The sequence below is a fragment of the Anopheles gambiae genome, chromosome 2, assembly GCF_943734735.2.
Source record: "Anopheles gambiae chromosome 2, idAnoGambNW_F1_1, whole genome shotgun sequence".
Lineage (NCBI taxonomy): Eukaryota > Metazoa > Arthropoda > Insecta > Diptera > Culicidae > Anopheles > Anopheles gambiae.
The window spans coordinates 41,691,176-41,713,637 of NC_064601.1; the positions used below are offsets into that span (position 1 = coordinate 41,691,176).

The following is a 22,462-nucleotide window of genomic DNA, read 5'->3' on the forward strand; positions in this document are numbered from 1 at the left end:
TCAGCGAATCCGTTGAGTGAGGTTGGTTTTTAGTATGAGAACAGATTGATTGGGTAGGATCGTATCTATCAGTTGAAAATGTTTCTCGATGCTCTTATTGGTTGGAGTTCGACACAATCGATCGTAATGCGCTCGAAAACAGCATTGGCAGCAAATTATTTAACATTACACCCATCCACACCATACGCTATCATCCGTAACGATGATACCACTTCCGTTGCTTGGTTCTGGCGTTAACCTCTTTGTGACAAAGATGAATCAATATATTAAAATATGTTTTTTTTATGTAAAAAACAAAACCATTACTAGTATGAACAATATAGAAAACTTATTTACTTACTATATAACGTAAAATTGTGTATTTTTTTGGAATTATTTCCAGTCATTCAGTGAAACAATATTACTAAATTAATGAAAGATAGTCAATGAATAAGTGACCTCGCATAGGCAGTAATACCAATTTAAATAAATAAATAAATAAAAGGGCGTCCCTTCCATTGACTCCATCTCTTCAAGGGTTAAGATGATCGTCCACCGTAATAAACACATGTTCTTTCCACCCGATTTCTTCGGGTGCACGATCAGCTCAAAAGTGGGAAGCTCGAGGTTGTACCGTTCGAGCGTATTTGCAAGTATGTGTGTCGTAGCATACGCGCACCGGCCCTGGTGAAGTCATCCGCGTCGCGGACGTTGTTTTCATTCCGCAGCCCTGTGCGAACTCTGGCGCAGCTCGCTGCGCGATATCATTCACAACGCGCAATACTGTGCGCAAACGATCAACGTGGTACGTGGAGCGCACACAAACGCGCCACATCAATAGGGTTCGTTGGTGTATGTTATACGCTCATTTGCCGCGATCTTTACTGTCGGTAGGTCGGTCTAACATCCACATCAGTTCTGACCCGACCAGTGCGTTCCCGACCAGTGTGGTTCACGTTCGCGTAGAAGGTGGTCAACGGTTTTTACGTCGAGGTTATCGCAAAAAAAAACGGTACCAAAATTCGAGGGGCCGTGGTAAATTTTGTTGTGTCTCACCATTATTAGTATTCAGTGACGGGAGACGTTCTACTTTTTGAGCGTATCCGGTTTGACCGAATCCAGTTTCGGAGAATCATATCCGTGATTCTATGTTCAAGAACGCTGAAGCTGTGCGTTGAAGGACATTTAGTGTGGCAGACTTTATGTTGCTGACCGTTTGTGTGTTTGCTTTGCATTTTGGTTCTAGAATAGCATCTTGATCTAAAATAAACATTGTGATCTTCGGTGCCGTGGAGTGTGGATGGAAAACAGTGCCAAAAAAGTGTATTTCGAGTAAAAGGTTTGGTTTGGCGGAGAGTCTGGAGACGATCAACAGCGCTCAGTTGTGTAGCGTAGCAGCATCAAAATGAGGTTGGTTCGATACGAAGTGAAATAGAATGAAACATATTGAATAAATGAGAAAATAAATAATCGAATATTAATATGTAAAATAACAATCAATTCCTCTTAAATAGGGGAATAGTTTCTCTACACTATTTTCTCTAAAAAAAAGTCAGTAAATTAGATCATCGTTCATACTGAAAAACAACGCTGTGACTGAAGAAAAGATGTAAATTTAATTATCAGCACGTTCTTCCATGTGTGACATTCTCCGGCTATGATGTCAACCCACTGCAGCTTCCACTGCTTACGCTAATATTCATCTGTTTCCCTCATATTTTTTTTCCTACCAAACAGTGACTCACTCACCGACCAGCATCAATCACCGGACTCACCTTCCAGCAGTGAGGTCGACAGTTTGCTGCAGCCACCGTCCAGCGAAGCCAGCGAGATGGCGGGCGCAAGCAAAGAGCTAAGCCCGGAAATGCAATCAGCACCGCCGGAGTCCTCCGAGGTGGCAAAAACGAAGGACGACAGCATCATGACGCTGCTGTACTCGTTCGCGAAGAAGGTGGTGACGGTCGGTATCATCTACTTCGTCGGCTACATGGGCTGGTCGGTGGCGTGGCTCATCACGCCCGTCATCCTGTCGGTGGCACGCGAATCCTGGCGCAAAACCAACGACACACGACGCAGCGTAGCGAAGGCGTCCGCTCTCGCTAACGATAAGGAAGTCATCCTGGCCCGGCTGCACGATCTGCCGGCTTGGGTAAGTGTACGATCGTAAAGTGTGGGAGGGGGGGGGGGGGGGGGGTGAGGGGGGGGGTGGTCAGGGCACTGGAGGGTCGTGATTAGTTTCTAGAAGTGTGCATTACAGTGCGGGATAAAGATTAGGATAATATTTTCGTTATCCCTCCCAACGCTACAGAGTCGCATCACAACGGCCTCACCTATGGGATTATATTTTCTTTATAACTCAGAGACTGTCCGGTAGGATGTATGATAGTAACTCAGGGAACAATCATGATAAATCTAGTCAACATACACGCCTTCCAAACAACACAACTGCTTGACACGCAAACGCTTGCAGGTGACGGGCTTTGCTTGAATGAAGCTCAGAAAATCCGGACAAGTGTTTGTATCCAGCAGTAGGTAGATATGAATCACACTCGCCGTGATATCATGAATGCGTGATGTTTAATCCATCATTAATGAGCAATGTTTGAGTGGGAATGACAGTGTACTACGTGGACAACCTTTTGGTAATTTAATTTTTGATGAATTTGATGAATTGAAATTTGAAATTGGTTAAATATTTTTATAATGAAATCTTTGCATGACAGTTTGCATTTGCTATTCTGTTTTGCAAAGCGGTTTGCATACGTTACGGCGCATAGTTTGGATTCTTAATAACTGTTTTTGAACATTTAAATTCAATATAAAATAGACAGTTTCCAAAAAATGTTTTCATTTTTGATGTATAATATTTAATTATCACTCGAAACTATTGTTGAAAAGCATTAAAGACGAAATGGGTTTTTTGTCACTTTGACGTCGCAGCAATACAGAAAAAAAGAAGAAATACAAAATGGGTCACCATGAACCGTTGTACCGGTGAGCTCATTAATAATAAAATGGTACATTTCAGTAATGGCATCGTAAACCTACGGGCAAAGGGCGAAACCTCATACAGAGGTGTAGCTAAAACATTCATGCCCACCATCGGGGGATGCCGGAATTAACAATGGCCGTAGAAGTGTCTACGTTGCACCCGGCTGCAATTTTTACACTGTGCTGTCACCAAAAAAAAAAATGCATTGAAATAAGCTATTTTGTACACCGAGCGTCATATGATTAATTTGTACTCACACCTAGGTTCCTTGGTGTATGGGGGCCAACGTACCTTATTTTCGTCATAACAAACATAACAAAACTATAGGCGCCCCCGGGTTCTCGTTCTTGTGTCAGGGTTTATTTTTGAACACAAGATCATTACCGGCGGGTAAGTGCTCTTACCGAGTGAAAATGTTTTGTTTGACAACAATTCCCATTTACCACGGTACTTCGTGACTGGTGGCGTGCGGCTGCATGATCTTTCCACCCAAAGCCAGGCCGTTTGGGATGAGCTGAACCTGCCACCGGCACGATGGTAGGGTTACAGGTTAAACTCGCTGAATCTTTAATGCGCATAAACTTGTCGCTTTCTTGCATAAAAAGGGTTGCGGTGGGCGAAGTCTTAATTATCAAAAACCCTAAAGTACGTCAACAAACACATTGAAGGTGAAGAACACGCTTGAATGGGATTTTTCTTCTCTTCTTCTTCTGTTTCAAGGCTTTTGAGACGAAACTTGCACTCTGAACCCAATGACCTAAAGCAAAGATTGTATGCGGAACAATTACTCCGATGTGTGTAATTTTCGCTGAGCTCGAACAAAGCCAACCTGCATAATACATGCGGTGTTTGTATTAGTGATGGGCGGGTCGACCCGAATTTACCGGGTTGGAGCCATCCGTAAGCGACGTCGTACGGGTCATCTCCAAAGGTACAAGTAGGTTCAGTAGGTGCAACGATTTTAGCAGATTTTAAAGTATAAAGTATAAGCGACTCCGACCCGTTGGTGCAGCGAGTTCGGGACGGGTCAAAGTAGGTTCATAACCCACCTACTGATCATTCGAGTCGACCTGAACTAGTTGCACCCACGGGTCGAATTTGATTCCGACTCTGACCTAGTACACCCGCTGCACCCACGGATCGGAATCGATTCCGACAGGCTCGCACCAGACTAAGGGGCAGGTCATAAAAATAATTGTATATCCCATCACTAGTTTTCATTGTTTACCACCATTATCTAATACGGGTGGCAGTTGGATTTGCTTATTAATAATATTGAGCGGAGATGAAACGTTCTCTACAAGACATTGGAAAACAAAATCTGAACTGTGTATGTTTTTAAATTGTATTTTATTGAAAGTACGGTTTACTTACTACTGATACAATAATTTACAATAATATACATTAATTTTATAATAAACTTAAACAAGAAAGTTAGACAACACTTAGACAAGATAAACCCTTCGACGAACATTGAGAACGCCTGAAGGTATGCAAATGGCATAAAACTCGTATTTTTTTAATTTATTCTGAAGCAATTTAGCTTAATAAGAAGTTATAGCTAGCATGTAATGTTGTCATTAACAACACAAGTTGTAAGAAAATATTTCAAACCGGTTTACGAATAGGATTTAATGTCGGCTGTTGAAAGTTGGCCGTATCAATTGTACTAAAAAATGATATTACTAATTAAATAACTTATTCTAACTAATGCAAGACTTCTATTGCTTAAATCTAATGCTGCCAATTTCATAACCATGTTTCTCAGCATTAGTTCCATGCTTAGTTTTTATTTTTCCACCACATACATACATGAATATATAATGCTGTGGAATATGGCATCGAAAGCAAATTGCACCATTTTTACCGGCGGGCAAACGGGACAAGCGCATAATATCATATCGTGGAAAGTTATCAAATTCTGCTAGCGGAGCGAAACATGCACGATCACATATTATTTTCATCTCTACCAGCATTTTTCTCAGCATCTCATTTAAGATAAAGCCGCCTGAAAATGGATTCCTGCTCAATTGTAACCTAACCCAATATAATCTTTACTGCAAGCGCTTCGGTTTGCATGTTTATTTTTACACGTATATCGCTTCACTGTCTTTGTAACAAGTTCGTTAGACATTGCGTACTGTACCATTTTTATCTTTTTACACTTCACTGAAGTATTCTTGCTCAGTCATGTACAGGTACTCATCACCTTGCAGATAATACACCGCACATGTACTTTTCAACGGCCATCAGGCACCTATGTGGTGGATGGAATGATGCTTCAATATATGCAAAGTATGTTCAATTTTCGGCTTATGCCGTGCGTACCGCTGTACGATGTTTACACGGCGGATTTTTTTGCCGGATACCCGGTAGCCATGCACGTGCACTTGTACCCAGTCACTATCGATCAGCGGCCGTTAGGGTGCCGGGTCTGCCGGGACGATTTACATGATATGAATCCCACGTGCGATGCTAAACGATATCGGTGTTATGCTGCAAAGAAAAGCCTACACCGACCCCGCGGCACCCAAGTGGATTGTTATTTCAACGGGCTTAAAGCCGCTGTTGGTGATGGTGGTTGTGATGGGTTAATGTACAGCCCAACATGTCGAAGTACTCGGTTGAGGTGACTGTTTGCTTTGCGGGGCGTAAAAAGCAGGGCAACACACACTAACACTGGTAATCGTTTTCCACTCCAATGGCGCTGGTAAGTGGTGTTATCCTGCCTTCGTGAATTCAACCACCGGCCTGTGGACCATTTCGGACCGTTTCGGTATTAAGTGAGTTGCAGGTACACATGACGGTGGCCGTGTCATGTTGCCAGCTCGTGGTGCTACCATAGCACTACATACAACATCAAAGGATGTCGCTAGAGGCACGTAGGTGGCGTATACTAATTGCAACCGGAAAGCTTTTTTCCGCAAGGTTACCTCCAACGGTAGAGATAGTGCCGGTTTCGTGCTGCTAGAAAAGTGCAATTGCGGCACTATTATTTATCTTCTACATCAAGAATTATCGGACAACGTTCATTACGGTTTGAGGTAAAGGAACTTGTTCTCGGGGTTGAGTTTAATTGAATCCAGCCATGATAGTATCAACGATGGTATATGCCTGGTAGCATATGGGTCAAGTGAAATTAAGCTAGCTAACACAAGGTTATGAAAAAAGTTAAGGTCGTTGACTTATGCGACAGGATATTTTGGTTCATGTTAGTTTTAAATTGATGTTTTAGGTAATACAACTATTTCACGTCTATAAGTTATTATACAATGTAATATTGTAGGTTATGTGTTTCGCAAGTCATATTTATTTTACAAGACTACAGATAGTGGAGAATAATTATTGATCATGAACTTATGGTACTTATGAACTTATGATAGGTGATGACAACGAAAATGTTGCGTTGTGATTACTGTATTTATTACCATAGTTCATCATTATATAGTTTTACTTTTAGTTTTTTTAATTGCAATACCTCAAGTTTTTTTAAAGATATATTAAAGAAAAAGTATGGAGTCCTCGCTCCAGACAATCAAAGTCATAAGTCAGGGTTGAATAAACGAATATAAGATGATTTATATTGAATGATCATTCCTTGTCTGGGTGATCTAGAGAATCATCAGAGAAGAAATTAGAAGTTAGAAGGGAATTAGTTTCTTTAAAATGTGTCTTATTTTCTTACTTACTTTACTGGCGCTACTACCGCCTTGTGGCCCAGGCCTGCTTTAAAAGAGTTGTAGTGTTGTATCCTTGCACGCAACTCAATTTCCTTTGACTTTTGACCCGAGATGATTTATATCTTGACCGACTTTGGTGGAATTCTAAAGAGTTTAATGCATGTTGCAAAATGTTGTCATGCCGGGAAACTTACGTAAAAGTTCTAGACTGTAAAACCAGCTATCGAATGCTTCGATATGCTAAAAACAGTAAATACTCAGCTCACATGTTTCGCATGTATTTTTAAGCTATTATTAATTAATAGATGTTTTTTGGACGTCATGAAATGGAAGTACATTTATCTTTATAAACCATTATTGTCTACTCTCTTAAAAATATTGTTAATTTTTTCAACCTTGTGGGAAGATGATACACATCTAAATTTCAAGTTTACATGTTTATTCTGATATTTTTTTATTATTCTTTTATTTTTTTTTTGTCTGAGGGGTTTTAGTTTTTCCCTCTTCAATTTTCAAAACACGAATATAGTGAAGCATTTAAACACAGTAAAGCCAGCAAATTTACTAAATAATTAGACAATAAAATGTTAATTTAGTGTAAAGTTGTATCTTGCGTACAGTATTCCATTATAGACAAATAAATCTTCAACTTGTACCCACTACTACATGATTATTTTAACCAATAAATGCTACAAAATTTGTTATATACTCACAATTCTAAGATAATTTTCCACATGTTTGTATTTTTATAACCTTTTTAATGCCCTTCTCCATTCCCACCAGGTATTCTTTCCCGACGTTGAACGTTGCGAATGGCTTAACAGGGTAAGTGTTGTAACGGAGATTGATGGTAGATGGTCTCAACATCGATGGGGAAAATGTAATCTGATTTTTCTTCCATGTAATCTCCCCACGGCCATGTACAGATCCTGAAACAAGTCTGGCCCAATGCAAACTTTTACGCGAAAAATCTCATCAAGGAATCGATCGAACCCAACATCCAGCAGGCGATGGCTGGCTACAAGCTGAACGGATTCAAATTTGACCGAATGATTCTGGGAACGATTGTAAGCATTTGCATCTGTTATGTGTCTTTTTTGTTGTCTTCACTCAAAACAAACAAACAAAAAACGCTCAAACGTTGAATCTTGCTTTATTCATGAATACTTTCTGAAATTATATCAGCCACCACGCATCGGCGGCGTCAAGGTGTACGACAAGAACGTGTCTCGCAATGAAATCATCATGGATCTGGACCTGTTCTATGCGGGCGACTGCGATATCAGCTTCGCGCTCAGCGGGCTGCGGGGTGGCATCAAGGACTTCCAGATTCACGGCACGGTGCGCGTAATAATGAAGCCACTCATTTCCCAGATGCCGCTCATCGGCGGGCTGCAGATATTCTTCCTCAACAATCCCAACATTGACTTTAACCTGGTCGGCGTGGTGGATCTGCTCGATATGCCCGGGCTGAGTGACATACTGCGAAAGATTATCGTGGAGCAGGTGGCCGCCATCATGGTCCTGCCGAACAAGCTGCCTATCGTGCTGAGCGATGGGGTGCCGGCACTGTCGTTGAAGATGCCCGAACCCGAGGTAAGTTTTTCGTGTGCTCGTGGACTTGTGCAAGTAATCAGCATCATCGGGTCATCGCTGAAAGCGAGGGATGTTTTATGCTGCTTATTAGCCGGATGATGAATCGGGCAATTTCACGAGTGTCGGTCGATTTGGGGCGGCCAAACCGTTGGCGTTGCGGTGATTTTATTGCGTAGATAAATTTGACTCCTGTGTAAAAAGGGACCTTTTTTCGTTATTTTTGTTTACATTTACATCGTTTTGCTTTGTGAAATATTCCTTGATGTTTGTATCTCTTTTATTGTTGGATTGAATGTTTAGACAAATCTGATTTATTATTTTTGTATTTTGTGTTTTTTTTTGTGTAAGTGTAATTTATCATTACATTCTTATCGTATTTTAAGTATGTTTATTGAAACATGCCACTCATTAAATGGAAAATCTCATCAATCATACCATCGAAAGTATGCTCTCGCCATACAAACATTTTATTCCACAGTGAAAGCACAAGGTGTTTGTAAATAAAATCATTAATTACATTTCTCGTCCCTTTTCTGCACGATCTGCGGCTATCGTCCTACCACAGGGCGTACTTAGGATTCATGTCGTCGAGGCGAAGGACCTCATGAAAAAGGACATCAGCGTGCTCGGCAAGGGCAAATCGGACCCGTACGCCATCATTTCCGTCGGTGCACAGCAGTTCCGCACGCAAACCATCGACAACACAGTCAACCCCAAGTGGGACTACTGGTGCGAGGTAAGTGGCCACAGCGACCAAATAACGACAACGAAATTTGCGTGCCTGGGGTTGTTTGTTAGTAGATTTTTTTCCGAAAAAGAGACACGAAAAAGCAACGAAAATAGAGGATGTGTTACGTTTGCCAAAGGAAGGCGAACCGCTACTGGAAACGCTGGACGTGATACTCCTCGGCGTTAAAGTGTATTCTACCACAAATCTTCGACGACCTTTTATTCGCGTTATCGGTTTCGCCAGCATATTTTAGCAGTTATTACACAGTTATGTATGCCAAATCAGTGCTGGCCCACATAAAACCCTGTGGATCAGGATACAGTGACGCGACAGGTGTCCATCGGGTGGCCACTCAAATGGATGTCATGGGGCTGTCTGTTCGTCCACCAACTTTCAGCGGCAACGCAAATCCAATCAACACGCCAATCTGTCTCCTTTCTCTACCCGGTTTCGAGATTGTTTGTTTTTGGTTTAAGCTGTACAGTGCACGTAATGTGTTCTAGTTGTTTTGGTTTTGAGAAGGTGCGTCTTATCCACCTGAGGATATGAATGTTTATTTGCATGAATCACTGTATGAATGTTACTGAACTTAACCCACTGGTAAACGTCTTTACACTGTGATATGAGCATTTGATGTTTACTCTTTACTCTCATTAACTCTTAGATGAAGTTGTGGAGCGTTTGCATGATGATGTGATGTGAAGTGTGTTTTTATGCGTCTGTAAATATAAAATACCCCGTTAACAAGCTAGCAAGTAACTGTTGAAGGTATATTTGCCATGAGATTTGCATAAGTTTAGGCGTTTGAGGTACGTAATGCGTATGATTTATCATCCTTGGTTAACATTGACGTGATACGCCTGATTACGCCTAAAGATATGCCATGTTAATGACAAACATACCTTAGTAGCACCTAGCACAAGATTATGTGTCTTCCCTTCCTTGGGCTATTTGTAGGACAATTGACTATAATATGATTTCTGAAATAGATTGTTTGCCTTTTACTGAAGGACGCAGATGAAATACCAAAATATAAGTTGTGAAAAAAAACAAAATAATGGAGTTGCAATCTATAAAATTGTATATACATTTCTTAGCTCAGTTTTATTACTAGCACAGTAGTTAGGCTATCCATCGCCAAACACACAAGTACGCTAGAACTCATCTTACAGGAATGTTTTGCATATGCTAGCGCAGGATGATGCATTTGTAGAGTAGAGCACGACACAGATTTTCATTTACTCAGCCCGCAACGCTGCTCGCTTACGAGCGGAATGATTTACGTTTATTTTGTTTTGGTCTACCGGTTGATATATAAAACAGGTGTTAAATATACTTTATACTATATTTCCGGACTACAACACTCCACCTCACATGGCGTAGAGGTATGCACGGTATTGTATTAGCAAAAGCTGCGCTAAAATGCTGCCAAACCCGTACGCTGCAGCTATCATGCTTCCATCGGGTATGGGACTGAGCTGTAACAGTATTATAGCTTGTGCTTATCGCAAACGCTCCCGACCGACGCCATAGCCGACAGGACAGGTGATGGACGGTTCATGTATGTTTGTCTTTTTTGCTCGCTCCTCGTCAGAACATACTGGTTACGTTTTGTGCGACATTTTGCCGTTACTTTGTGACAAGGGAATGGAAAATAAGTAGAAAAAATGACCCAAATACCTCCAACAATTCATGTCAAAGCAAAAAGTGACATGTTTTTTTTGCATCCCTTGTGTATCGTGAAGGATCTTGCCTTGCTGCTGGTCAGTGTTCATTAAATTTCATAATGCCAAAGTTTACAGTACTGGTACGACGTATATATTATAGACGTACCGTGAAATCTTGCGTGAACTTTGTTCCGTTTCGCTCGTTGGACACTCAATAAATCATTATTAGGATTCGTTTAACAAAATTAGAAACCACTTTGGGAAACTTGGCACAGTAATTGGGCTGGAATTCTTGCAAAATCGCTCACAAAGTTCTGAACATAAGCGCGGAACAACAATCAAACCTCCTTTACATAGTCACATGATACTCGTAAACTCTTGTAACCCTCAACACTACTGCGACCTACACACTTCCCCATACCTACAGGCCTTTATCCACGCGGAAAGTGGTCAAACACTTCAGGTCGTGATCAACGATGAGGACGCCGGCGAAGATGAACTGTTGGGAAGGTGAGCCAATTCGTTGTTTATTGTTATTTTACACTCCGTTCTTATGATTTAGTTTATTTTCCCGATTTTCCCCACCCTCTCCATGGTTTTGGTGATTTTGTTTAACAAATTTACCAACGTTTATTTTTCGAACGTACTGTTTTGTCTTTGGTTTTCGTATTGGTATTGGTAACTTCCCAAATGGTGTATGCGTTAGGCCTTGAATTGTTTGGTAAATAATTTTCTTTACTAACATCACTCTTCATTTAATTTTTTAAATGCCATTACATTGCTTGTTTTCTTTAGTTAGTATGTTTTTCTCTTCTATTAAAGTTGTTTGAATAATTTGTATGAGTTTAATGTTCTGTGTGTATGTTTTTAGTAATCCCAGTAATCAGTATCATGCTCATTATTCCCTAACCCAATGAACATGTTGCCATTCTTCTATTGCTTTTGTATGTTGTTTAATATGTTTAACTTTTCTGTTAATCCGTTTCGTTCGTTTCCGTTAGTGTTTTATAAGTAAATGAAATGGCCAACCCAAGTAAGGAATGCGCCTTGTCCATCGCCTTGCTAGTGCCGTTATCGTGTAGCTGTTCCCGTTTTTTTTTGTTTGGTACCTAATGTTTGGCTCCGTTGTTCAGTTGAAAACCTTTTCCTTCTTTTACGTGCTTTTGGGTATAAGTGCAGACGCTGTTGATCGTTGTTATTGATGTTGTTAATGTTGTTCGTGGTAAATGTTCGTTCGTTCGGTTGTTCGTACGTGCTGCTGATTATTCACTGCGGTATTGCTTCGTTTTTGCGCATTTTGCAACAACTGTATCATCGTGGATAGCGTGTGTAAAACAAAGCCTCATTGGCAGATGAACGGAAGATTTAATCAACGTGAACAATAGTTCATTATGTTGAATACCAATGGGTGGCATAATTCTGGAGTCACTCAATATCGAAGGGGGCGAAACAATGTCCCTGGGGTTGAAGGTTAACTACGAGAGCGCGCGAGAATGGAGCACCGACACTAATCCGAGTCTAATTTTCTAGGCTGAAGTCAATGCCATTCTTAGGCAAGAGATTGAACTCAACCTGTGGGATTACGATCCAGGCTTTCCCGGGGTACAGAACGACGATTTCCTTGGCAGGTGGTGATGAGTTTCCATTTTCTTTTCCTGTAGTTTTCGCTTATGTTTTCGTTTGTTATGTTTTTTGTTTTACGTTTTCATTCACAGTTTGTTTACATATTTATATTTTCTTGTTCCTGTTATATAGTTTGTTACTTTCTCCTGTATCTGTGCGCGATATCATATGTTCGCGGTTTTCGTTTTCTTGCGTTTGTGTTCTATACATGTTTTGTGCGTGACCAGGGGATCATCCGGTTTTGATCCATACACACACTCCCGCTCGCTCTCTCTCTTTCTCTACTCCTCTGTAACATTAAGCGTTTGTTGAGTGCTTGGTTTGTCATTTCGCTCGTGCCAACATGCGTCTACCGTCGTCATCAATCTAACGTACTGTACAGGTGTGAACTGCTAGGCAAATTAATTACAAATACATGAAGACGTCAGCTCCGACCACCGACTGCGTTCGCCACGCGTTACAGCTTACATTGAATGTATATTATTGCCATAGTTGGAGACGTTTCATCATCACCTCTGTTAGCTTTCTCAGCTTCCATCATTGCCATTAGCTGATCGATGGGTGTGATGCACCAACGGAGTTTGCTGTAAATAAACAAGCACCACACAGACTGTGTTGTATGTACTCACCATTCCTTTATCGATTAGTGTTGTTCTCCCGGCACTACCAAACTGCATTTCATATGATGAACGAATGCAGAATATAAACATTTTCTCCTTGTCTGGGCTTTTTTTGACACACATACACACGAAAGAAAGCTTTTTTCACACTCCTGAGTGCACAAATTAGGGTTGCCCCGCGGCAGACGGTGGCAGCAGAAAGTCGTGATTAGCATATAGTCGACCTAGTACCGTCCCGATGTACTTAGCTGGCAAACCATTAGCGGATACTAATCGATTCGATATCCTGTTTACCACTAACACAGCACTAACAAAATATTGTTCTTTCTTCTTTCTCGTTCTTCTCTGTCTATTTTTCCCATGTTTTGCGCTTTCCTCGTTCACATCACTGTGTTCGTGCGTCGTTTGTATTGTGCGCGTGTTACCCCGTGATCTGTGCCTGGCTGGCAATGCGGCGAGCGTGGTTAATTGTTTCCACAAACACGACTGAATTCCTTTTCCAATTGGCACAAAAACCATAACTAACCCAACTAACCGCTGCCGACTCACGGGCAATGATATACGCTATCATGCGCCGTCTTTTCGCCATAACGGCCTGCGGCATTCTCTCTTTAACTACCACCACTCCACTATTTTCTATTACATCCGATTTCCGCTTCGACTCCATCTGATCGACGACCTAACCGACTCATCGCAACATCACCATATCAACATCATCGCTAACAAAAACACACACCAAAAAAACCCCGACCGAAACCGACGACAATCCGCGCGTTGACGACGAGACAGGCGTGTGTTGACGTTACGCATCAAACGTTGATTGGCATAAAGTTGTTCGACTGGGATCGAACCGGTGACCACGACCCACTAGGAAGGTTCGCAAATCAAATCAAACACATTTTGCAGGCAGTACAATCATTTCTTGTATTTGGCTAGCGCCATACATATTTGTATATGTATATCTATCAACATATCTCCTATCCTTTTGCTCTATCTCTGTTTTGCTAGTCTAATCTACACCATTGTACTCCATCTTTTTTAAACTCTCTAACCCGGCTCCACGCTCTGCTCATCATCTTACGATCGTTATTTTGCTCCGTCCGTTCTATATCATTGCTTGGGCTTTTGCTCGCTTCTGTTTTGGGTTTTCATTTAGTGCCTGTTGTCTTCTATGTTTCAATGTTTAAAATTGATGTAATATTTCTTTCACTATCTTATTCGCATATTGGCAAGTAAAGTTGTAACGAAAAATATGCAATTCTTTTCATTCGATGTTCCCTTTGTAGCTCTTTTATTGAAATTTCTTTCACTTAATCTGATGTTTGTCATATTTTTACATTAATAAAGATTTTTTGGCGTTACCTATTTAACTGTTTATGTATTTTTTTCATTCTAGTTTACAGTTAACGAAAATGATCATTGTTTAACATTGTATTGAGTCTTGTAGTAAACATTGAAGTTATTGGTCATGTTTTCTTTATTTAGTTTAGAAGTTTGTTAGGTTTTGTTTCCATTCCTCAGGGGTGCCATTTTTGATAAAGATTACTTTTGTGTTTTGGCAATGTTTTTGCCTATCTATTCCCTTTCTCTCTCTCTATCTTCAGCAACATAAGGGAGATTGGTAACAGTTTGGGTATTGATTGCACGTACTTTTTGATTTTTGATGGTTTGTTTAACTGCTGGTGCTGGTGTTCTAATACTAATATATTTTAAAAGTACCCGTTTTTTGTTCGCTATTTTCTACCTTTTTTCAATAATGCATATGATAAACCGTTTGTTTTTACCACTAACTCATGAAAACCAATCATGTACTACATTTTGCATGGTTATTGCTTAACCTTTCCTTTTTTACATTTTCCCACTGAATGCGTTTGAAACGAGAATAGTGAATAATTTTATTTTTTTCTATCGTCTTCTCTGCAATGGTTCGTATTCGGTCTACGCTTAAACAGAGCAACGGTGGAAATCAGCAGCGTTACCAAGAACGGTGAAATCGATACGGTGAGTAAGAGCTACAGGTGGCAGGGGTGTCAAACTTTTCAGTGCTCGCAGAGCGGTTGAATTTGTGTAGAAATTAACATTAACTTTCAGTGTTAAAAGTATCCCCAGATTCGAACTGTGTTATATGAGCTAAATGACATTTTTCTTATTCTTATACCTTCTTAATCCCCTTACAGTGGCTGACGCTGGAACAGGCAAAGCATGGGTTGGTGCATCTACGCATGACTTGGTTCAAACTGAGCTCCGAAAAGTCTGACCTGAAGCAAGCACTGGAAGAAACGCAACATCTGCGTGTGACCTCTATGAGCACCGCACTGCTGACCGTTTTCATCGATTCGGCCAAGAACCTGCCGGTAAGTTTGTCGTGGCGCTTATCGTTCGGTCGTAGTTGACAGGATTCTAACTGGTTCGTTTTATCCCCGCACAGCAAGCACGCCAACAGTCACAACCGGACCCGTACCTGGTGCTTTCGGTGGGCAAAAAGAACGAGCAAACCTCGGTACAGATGCGCACGGATGCGCCGGTCTGGGAGCAGGGCTTTACCTTCCTGGTGGGCAACCCGGACAACGACACGCTGCAGCTGAAGGTGATCGACCAGAAGACGGGCAACACCATCGGCACACTGACGTACATCCTGAGCGCACTGATGGAGAAGAAAAATCTCGAGATCATGTCACAACCGTTCCAGCTGCAAAAGTCCGGCCCAGAGACGAAGATCATTATGTCGCTGTCGCTGCGCATCCTGAAGCGCCACCGGGAGCAGGAGCCAGCGGTCACCACGCCGGACAAGGGGCCGGCGTCCGAGGCGGACAGTGTGCTGTCACGCACCAGCTCCATCCGCACCTCGGCGTCCCACGGTTCGCAGTCCGGTACGCTGCAGCAGCAACCGTCGACCGGGGACTCGAACGCAGCGGAAGCGGCCGCCCTGTCTCACCAGGGTAGCGTCCGGAAGCAGGACTCGCGCAAGTCGACCACCTCCGCCATCATGGAGCAGATGTCGATCCAGGAGGAACCGTTCGTCGTTTCGACGCTGAACACGGTCATGATGGCAACGCCACCGCGCAGCCCGAATCTGAGCGACGGCGGCACGGAGCTGCTGCGTCGCAGCCCCAGCACCACGTCCTCCTCCGGCTCGGCTGGCCTCGGACGCATCCAGCTGACGGTGGCGTACAGTGTGCAGCGCCAGCGGCTGCTAGTGATCGTGCACAAGATCAACAATATTCCGCTGAAAGATCCCAACAACATTCCGGACCCGTACGTGAAGCTTTACCTGCTGCCGGGCCGGTCGAAGGAATCGAAGCGCAAGACGAACGTGGTAAAGGACAACTGCGATCCCGTGTTTGACACCACGTTCGAGTACATCATCTCGAACGCGGAGCTGGTCAATTCGGAGCTGGAGGTGACGGTGTGCACACAGAAAGGGTTCTTCGGCAGTCCCGTCATCGGAATGGTAGGCAGTTTAGATGCAAAAATCGCACAGACGTGTGTGTGTTTGATGATTTGTTTCCTCTTGTTTTTCAGCAAAAACTCTCCCTAAGTGATCCGGACATTTCGAGCGGACAGGGCATCAAGGCGTGGTACGATCTGCTGCCGGAGTCCAAGTTTGAGTAAATCGTCCTGCCAGCCCGATCAGCATAATGCGCATTAATTTTAGCAAACAGTGTAAGAATTGTGATGCAGCTTAGCGGCAGGCCTAATGATTAGATAAGGAGAAGCTTGTTAAACAAACACACACACACATACACAACGAGCATTTTATTGGGCACAAGCATTCAACGGCTAGCGTTTGTAATTAAAGTGCACCCAGTGGGCAACTATGAGCCAGAGAGCTGACACAATATAGGTGGCGAGCTATTTTATATAAGCAAATGACGATCAAAAGCGATAACTATGCGGTGATGATGTTGAAGCAGCAGAGATATAGTTGTGGCGTGTATTTTTTTATGCTTGATTAATGTTATTTTGATATCTATGTATGGTGCAAGCTACTCCGCTCTGCTTCTGGAAGAAAGTTGTGAAAATGGAATTCAAGAGCAAGTGATCTTTTGGAGCTTTTCATCGATTCTAACAGCAACAAAATGGAATTTCGGTTCAGTTGTGGCTAATTGTAAGCCCAGACTAGACCAGTACTCAGAAGTGAACACAAATACAGCAACTACTATTCGATCAAAATATGTTTTATTTTTTCGTAATCGCGCTTGGAGCATCACACCAAGCTGTGAAACTAGCAAGAATCCTGTTGGTACACCTTTGCATGTTCTTGTTTTGTGAATCATACTAGTGAAGTGCATCAGTAGAACGTTACATGTAACATCAGTGGTAGAGGATGGGTTTATTCAAGCCTAATCATGCGGAGAATGTGTAGAGCTAATGTTTTTGCAGTAAAATTTTGCTAAATAATGAATGTTACTCTGTACCACCAAACACACCCAGTCAACCTCTATAGCTTAGCGGTAGACAGCAGTAGTAGCTCTAATAGTAAGCTCCGTTTGAAAAACAGAATTCTCTCCCTTACGTCCAGAGGGTCGGCATTCTGTCCGGTAAATTGAACGAAAGTTGTCTCCAAAATGTGTCAATTATTAGCCCACACTCCTCGTGCAAGAGGTGATGGGTCGCGTAGTGGAAAGAAGTAGATACTATTTATTCAAGGGCGGTGGCGCACGAGTCGGCACCGCCTATTTGCTAAGCGGATGGGGCGTTGTGTTGTACGATCACCTGGAACGGAACTGGAAGTCTCTGAGGCTGAGGCTGAGGCTGTGTCGTTTGCTTCAACGATTGGGCTTCAGGTACCAAACACGTATCCAGTGTGTGTGTGTAAATAGGCCTTTGCTGCAGTACACAGTCCACGGTTTTTTAGCGGTATGCACATGCACATGCACAATCAATACGTCCAACCATTACTTCACTGTGTGTTTGACGCACGGACGGCAAAAAATGAAAGCGGGTGTTGAAACCCACCCCAGTGCAAATATACATCCAAACAAACAACACACACACACACACCTAAAGCACACTTGGTAAAGCAAACATCTAAATCAGTAAGAATATACACAGAGCTTATAGATTTATAGCGCGGCTGAGCTTACTCTGCTCCTCTGAACGAAACTTCCCACTAAACAGTCATGTATTTTCGCACCATATTTCTACAGCTTGTCATGTAAGCATTTTGCGCTTCGGTAATTTCGGAAAATCAAATACAGAACAATCGCAAACGTCCATTTAAGTAGATTCACAAAACGAGTGAGAAAGGGAGCCTTTTTACAGTGCGACAGGAAGGAAACAAAGCTCTACAGTTCGACCCGATCTAACATCCCCTTTGCACGTAAATTAATCGACATCGACTGCACGTTGCTTGTATTTGCACACACACGAACAAACGCTAAGGAGTTTTGAAGAACTTTAAATCACTTTTTTGAATAATGATCGATTCAATGTACTCTCAGTAATTCAACGACGGCGTGATAGTTCAATAAGATGTAAACCGCTTTCATGAAAAGATAATAAAGCCTTTTACTTGTATAGTGTACATCCCGCTCCATCGCATGCTGGAGGGACAGTTTGGGTTTATTTTTTTTTCAAACAAATAATAAAAATGGCTTCTAAAATAGTGTTGTTTACTTTGAAGTGTATATCATACGTTCTACATCAAACCAGCAAATCGAGATTCGGGTGAGTTTATTGACCGTAGGTTCGGTTGGATATGCTAAACTTGGTTTTAAACCTAAGCTCGGCGTGTTCGGTCGCTAGTGGGCTTTTGTTTTTGTGCGACCTTAAACGGTGACAAAATATTCAAATGCATTAATTTGTATTCATCGCAGCGACTCGAAGAAACCCAAAGGTGTAGAAGAGGGTTTGGCAATGTTTTTTATGGCCATTGGGGCTATAACCAACCACAAGAAACCTCTAAACGTATGAAAGAGCAGGAAAAAGTATTTAATAACAGAATTCTTTAAATACGAAACATGAAATGATTTTTATTTAAAAATGTTAACATTTACTTCAAAACCATTTGAACGCTGAACCATGCGTTTCCATGCCAAACGCAATGCGCTAACGCATGGAAATGCTTTACAGTGTAGCCAGCGTGCACTAACACTAACCCGGCCACACAGCTGCCGAGTGCAGGGCTAAACAAAGAACCACGCTGTGTGCCGCACCGAAAGAAAGCACCCCACCAAAACCATGTGCTCAAGAAAGGGAACCTAAGCGCGAGGGCTGGTGTGGTGAGAAGGGGATTGATTTATTTGCAGCATAAGTATGCCGCCAGCATAGTCGCGCTTGGCGTTAGGGCGAAGGTTCGGCGCTATCTCGTAGGTGACATGCGCGCCCGTCCGCCTTACCCGTAAGCGTTTGCAGCGACCCAGTGGCATGGTGAGTCGATCGATTTTATGCTCTTCCCCTCTCCATCGCTGGCGGATCATGTTGGGGGGCTTTGTTTGTAAACATGCGGCCTGCCAAACGCACGGTCACACATTTGGATGCCACGTGGGGACGAACGGTGGAAACCTTTATGGGATAGAAATATTTGGTTGAAATGACATTTTAGGAAGCTTAACATTTAATGGGGAGAATAAAAAGTAGCAATTGTTGAAAAATAGTTTACACCATTTGGCAAAAAAAAGAATCCGTCATTTGGCAGCCCAATTTTCCGGGCTTCCAGCTTGTCACGAAGTTTTGTTTTTGTTTACATGCGCTGGCGCTTTATTTCGAGAATGTTTTTACACACGCCGTAGCGTTGGAGCACGATTTGCGTATGTGTGTGTGTACGAGTGCGTCTGCGCCCTGCGTTTGTTTTATGTAAAAGGGTGGCTTTTGTTTTGTGTGTTTCGCTTGCACAAGGGTTGGCGAGAGAAGAGCCCCTCACTCTCTCCTTCTCTCTTACTACCCTTTCCCCTGTGCCAATCGTTCTATCTTTCTGTTTATTAAATCTAATTCAATACATAAAGCTTGTGTTCGCGCTCGTTGGTTTGGATGTGTGAGTGGCTCTATTTATTCGCACCATCCAAGAACAACCCCTGCCACTTCCGACCCCATTCCAACCTTCCACGCACAACAAACCCTGCAACACAAACACCTCATTCGGCTAGTGGAATTTGTGCTCCCTTTCTCTTTTTCCCCGTCTGCGCTCTCGCTCTCGATTTCATTTCAGCCCTCTCGGCTCTGATCTTTTTCTCTCCCTTTTATTCTTACCCTTCAAATCGATTGCAATGAGGTATGTGCGAAAGCGCTAAATTGTATACACGGCACTTCTCTCTCGCCTTCGCACATTGGCGATCGGGAACGCGCGCACGCTCTTTCTCGCTTTCTCTTTCGCAAGGCAATAGCTGGGCAGGGGGTGCAAGAGACGGTGCTAGAGGGTTGTAGTGGTAGATTGAAATCCCTACGTACACACACACACACGGACAGTGCGTGACGCGCTACGGGAACGTACGGGTGTGTGAGTGTGTTGCGCTCGAACGATGATAATTCTCACACAGAGTGAGCGTTTCGCTTGCTCGTTCGTCCTGCTCGATTCAATTCAAAACAATCAAACAAGCAGTGCGGACGCACCGCAAAGCGGTCGCAGCCGAAAGTGATAACATTGAACAGTGAGACATACGGTCCGTGTACGCAAACAAAAAAGAAACATTTTTGCACTAACTCCGAAGACACCGCGTGTGACGTACGGGTTATCAGTTTTTTTTGCTTTCTGGTGGTGATGTAAAGTTGCTGTAAAAGTGACACACTTTGTTGTGCTTTGTTCCGTATTGTAGATTTTTGCGACAGCCACCGAGCAGGCTAAATTGTGATTCCTATTGTTTTTGTTGTCGTTGTGCATTGAACATAGAAAAAAACTGATTAAAGTGTGTTCAAATTTGAATCAAAAACAATTTTAACAGAACACAACCACAAGGAACCAGCAAAAGGTGTAGAGAGAGAAAAAAAGGCGAAAGTCCTGGCCTAAAAGTGCTGTATACAAACGTGTTTGTGGGTGCATATCGGTGTATGTGTGTGTGTATTGCACAGCTGATATACAAACGATTATTATGTAAGAAGCGAACTCTCTAAAGCAAGGCCAAAGTAATTGCTCTTCAATTGATTGCACTTCTATTGTGTTTCGCAGTCCGCATAAAGTACAATATCGTTTTCGAGTTAAAACTGTTGACAGTTTCCACGAAAGAGTCTCTCGGTCGCACTGAAAATTGAGCTACATCCCGAGTAAACAGGTTAGCTGGTGGACAGGAGAGGAGCGAAGGAGACAGGAGAGGTGCGAAGGAAAGGGCGCACGCAACAGGGTGGTTTGTTGACACGAAAAGGAGAGAAATCGCTGTCCGTCGTCGATCGATACACGCGCGCCCGCGAGAGAGAGAGAGAGAGAGAGAGCGAGAGCGTGCGCGCACGAGAACGCGTACCAGCGTGCGCTGCTTTCAGCCCGCCACCCGTCGCTTCGTTCCGTCGTAGTGTGCGAGGCGTGCGTGTGCGCTTGTATCTGCATGCGTGCAAGGGTGTGTGTGTGTGTCAGTAGGTAGCGGAATAGAAAAAGCAACACAGCCGCCGCCATATTGGTGCCGTTGTGTGTGGGGAGCAGAATCAAAACAAAGGAAAATCATCTGATCAGAGCGAGCGAACGCAAAACGCGCAAACACAGAGCGACACGGGCACAACACACATCGAAAGGCGAGATCGTTGTTCACGTCATCGGGCAGAAGTCGAACATTGTTGTTAGTAGACGGCAGTAGCTGTGTTTCTGTGTTCTGTGGTGCGAAAAGAACATCAAATTCGGTTGGCGAATTCTTCCCGAACCTTTACGCGGATCCGGCATTTTGTGTGCGGCACAGAAAGTGGGTGACGGCAACCTCGCACCCTTGCACCCCTCACAGGGTGGGTTAGGAAATAAAAAAATGATATAATTCAGCCTGAGTGAGTCGTTCACATTTTGCAGTTCATATACAGTCCGTCGTAGCGGCTGTGTCAGTGTTTCTTCAAGAAACGGGCAATTTCAACCGAGAAGCGTCCGACAGACAAACCACGGGACAAGGTAAGTGCACACATATGGTGACGTACATTTGCTGATGTAATTAGAGCTGTATTTACTTTACACATCGCCTACACACTGTACTGCCTTGTTTGTGTGTGCGAACAGAGACGGGTGGCAGTAGTAAATGATAAATTAGTCTGTGGTTAGAAATGTTTTTGACCGATTAAAAGATAAAATTGATCTAAACTAACACACATTTTAATAGTTTGCCTTTGGTTAGGATTGGACGAAAATAATTGTGTTTGTTTAGAACACACGCTAATCTGATCCAATTAGGTAGAGTTGGGCATGACTCATCCGTTGGATGACTAAATTGAATGATTTCTGTCGACCAAAGCACAGACGCCAAAGTACAGCATCCAGGGTGTAGGAAAGGGGAAAGGGAAGGGGTAGATGTAATGCCAACTGCTGTGTTATTAAACACATCGCCTCCCCCCAGTAGGCTGAGCTTGTTGTAACGACGACGAAAACACCTCCAGCAAAATCCGCACAAGCCTGCCACCCCCCCCCCCCCCCTCCGGTTCCTTGTTGTTCTTGTTGTTGCTCCGTCTCGCTT

The 22,462-nt window shown here is 42.9% G+C and overlaps 2 protein-coding genes across 7 annotated transcripts in view; both read left to right on the plus strand.

Annotated features, from left to right (window-relative positions):
* The first annotated feature begins 844 nt into the window (after nucleotides 1–844).
* LOC1271457 (extended synaptotagmin-2) lies at nucleotides 845–18,414 on the plus strand. Of its 4 annotated transcripts, XM_061649504.1 has the most exons (12): nucleotides 846–1,014; nucleotides 1,226–1,389; nucleotides 1,717–2,128; nucleotides 7,435–7,476; nucleotides 7,578–7,718; nucleotides 7,837–8,247; nucleotides 8,813–8,983; nucleotides 12,175–12,272; nucleotides 14,840–14,888; nucleotides 15,065–15,241; nucleotides 15,316–16,338; nucleotides 16,410–18,414. In XM_061649504.1, the coding sequence occupies exons 2-12, from the start codon at nucleotides 1,385–1,387 to the stop codon at nucleotides 16,497–16,499; spliced, it is 2,619 nt and encodes an 872-aa protein (XP_061505488.1). In that variant the 5' UTR covers nucleotides 846–1,014; nucleotides 1,226–1,384; the 3' UTR covers nucleotides 16,500–18,414. The 4 variants fall into 4 exon arrangements, with proteins under 4 accessions (XP_061505489.1, XP_061505488.1, XP_061505487.1 ...); XM_061649505.1 differs by lacking the exon at nucleotides 12,175–12,272 and adding an exon at nucleotides 13,677–13,762 and having other exon boundaries at nucleotides 845–1,389; XM_061649503.1 differs by having other exon boundaries at nucleotides 846–1,389.
* A 1,885-nt stretch (nucleotides 18,415–20,299) lies between these two features.
* LOC1271459 (protein CREBRF homolog) overlaps nucleotides 20,300–22,462 on the plus strand; it is a 28,828-nt gene continuing 26,665 nt past the window's right edge. For 2 of the 3 annotated variants that reach the window (XM_061649507.1, XM_310257.7), the window contains exon 1: nucleotides 20,400–21,906. The gene's annotated coding sequence lies outside the window, so the exon portion shown is untranslated. Of the gene's footprint in view, nucleotides 21,907–22,462 lie in introns of all 3 variants that reach the window. The other variant, XM_061649509.1, reaches the window with a different exon arrangement.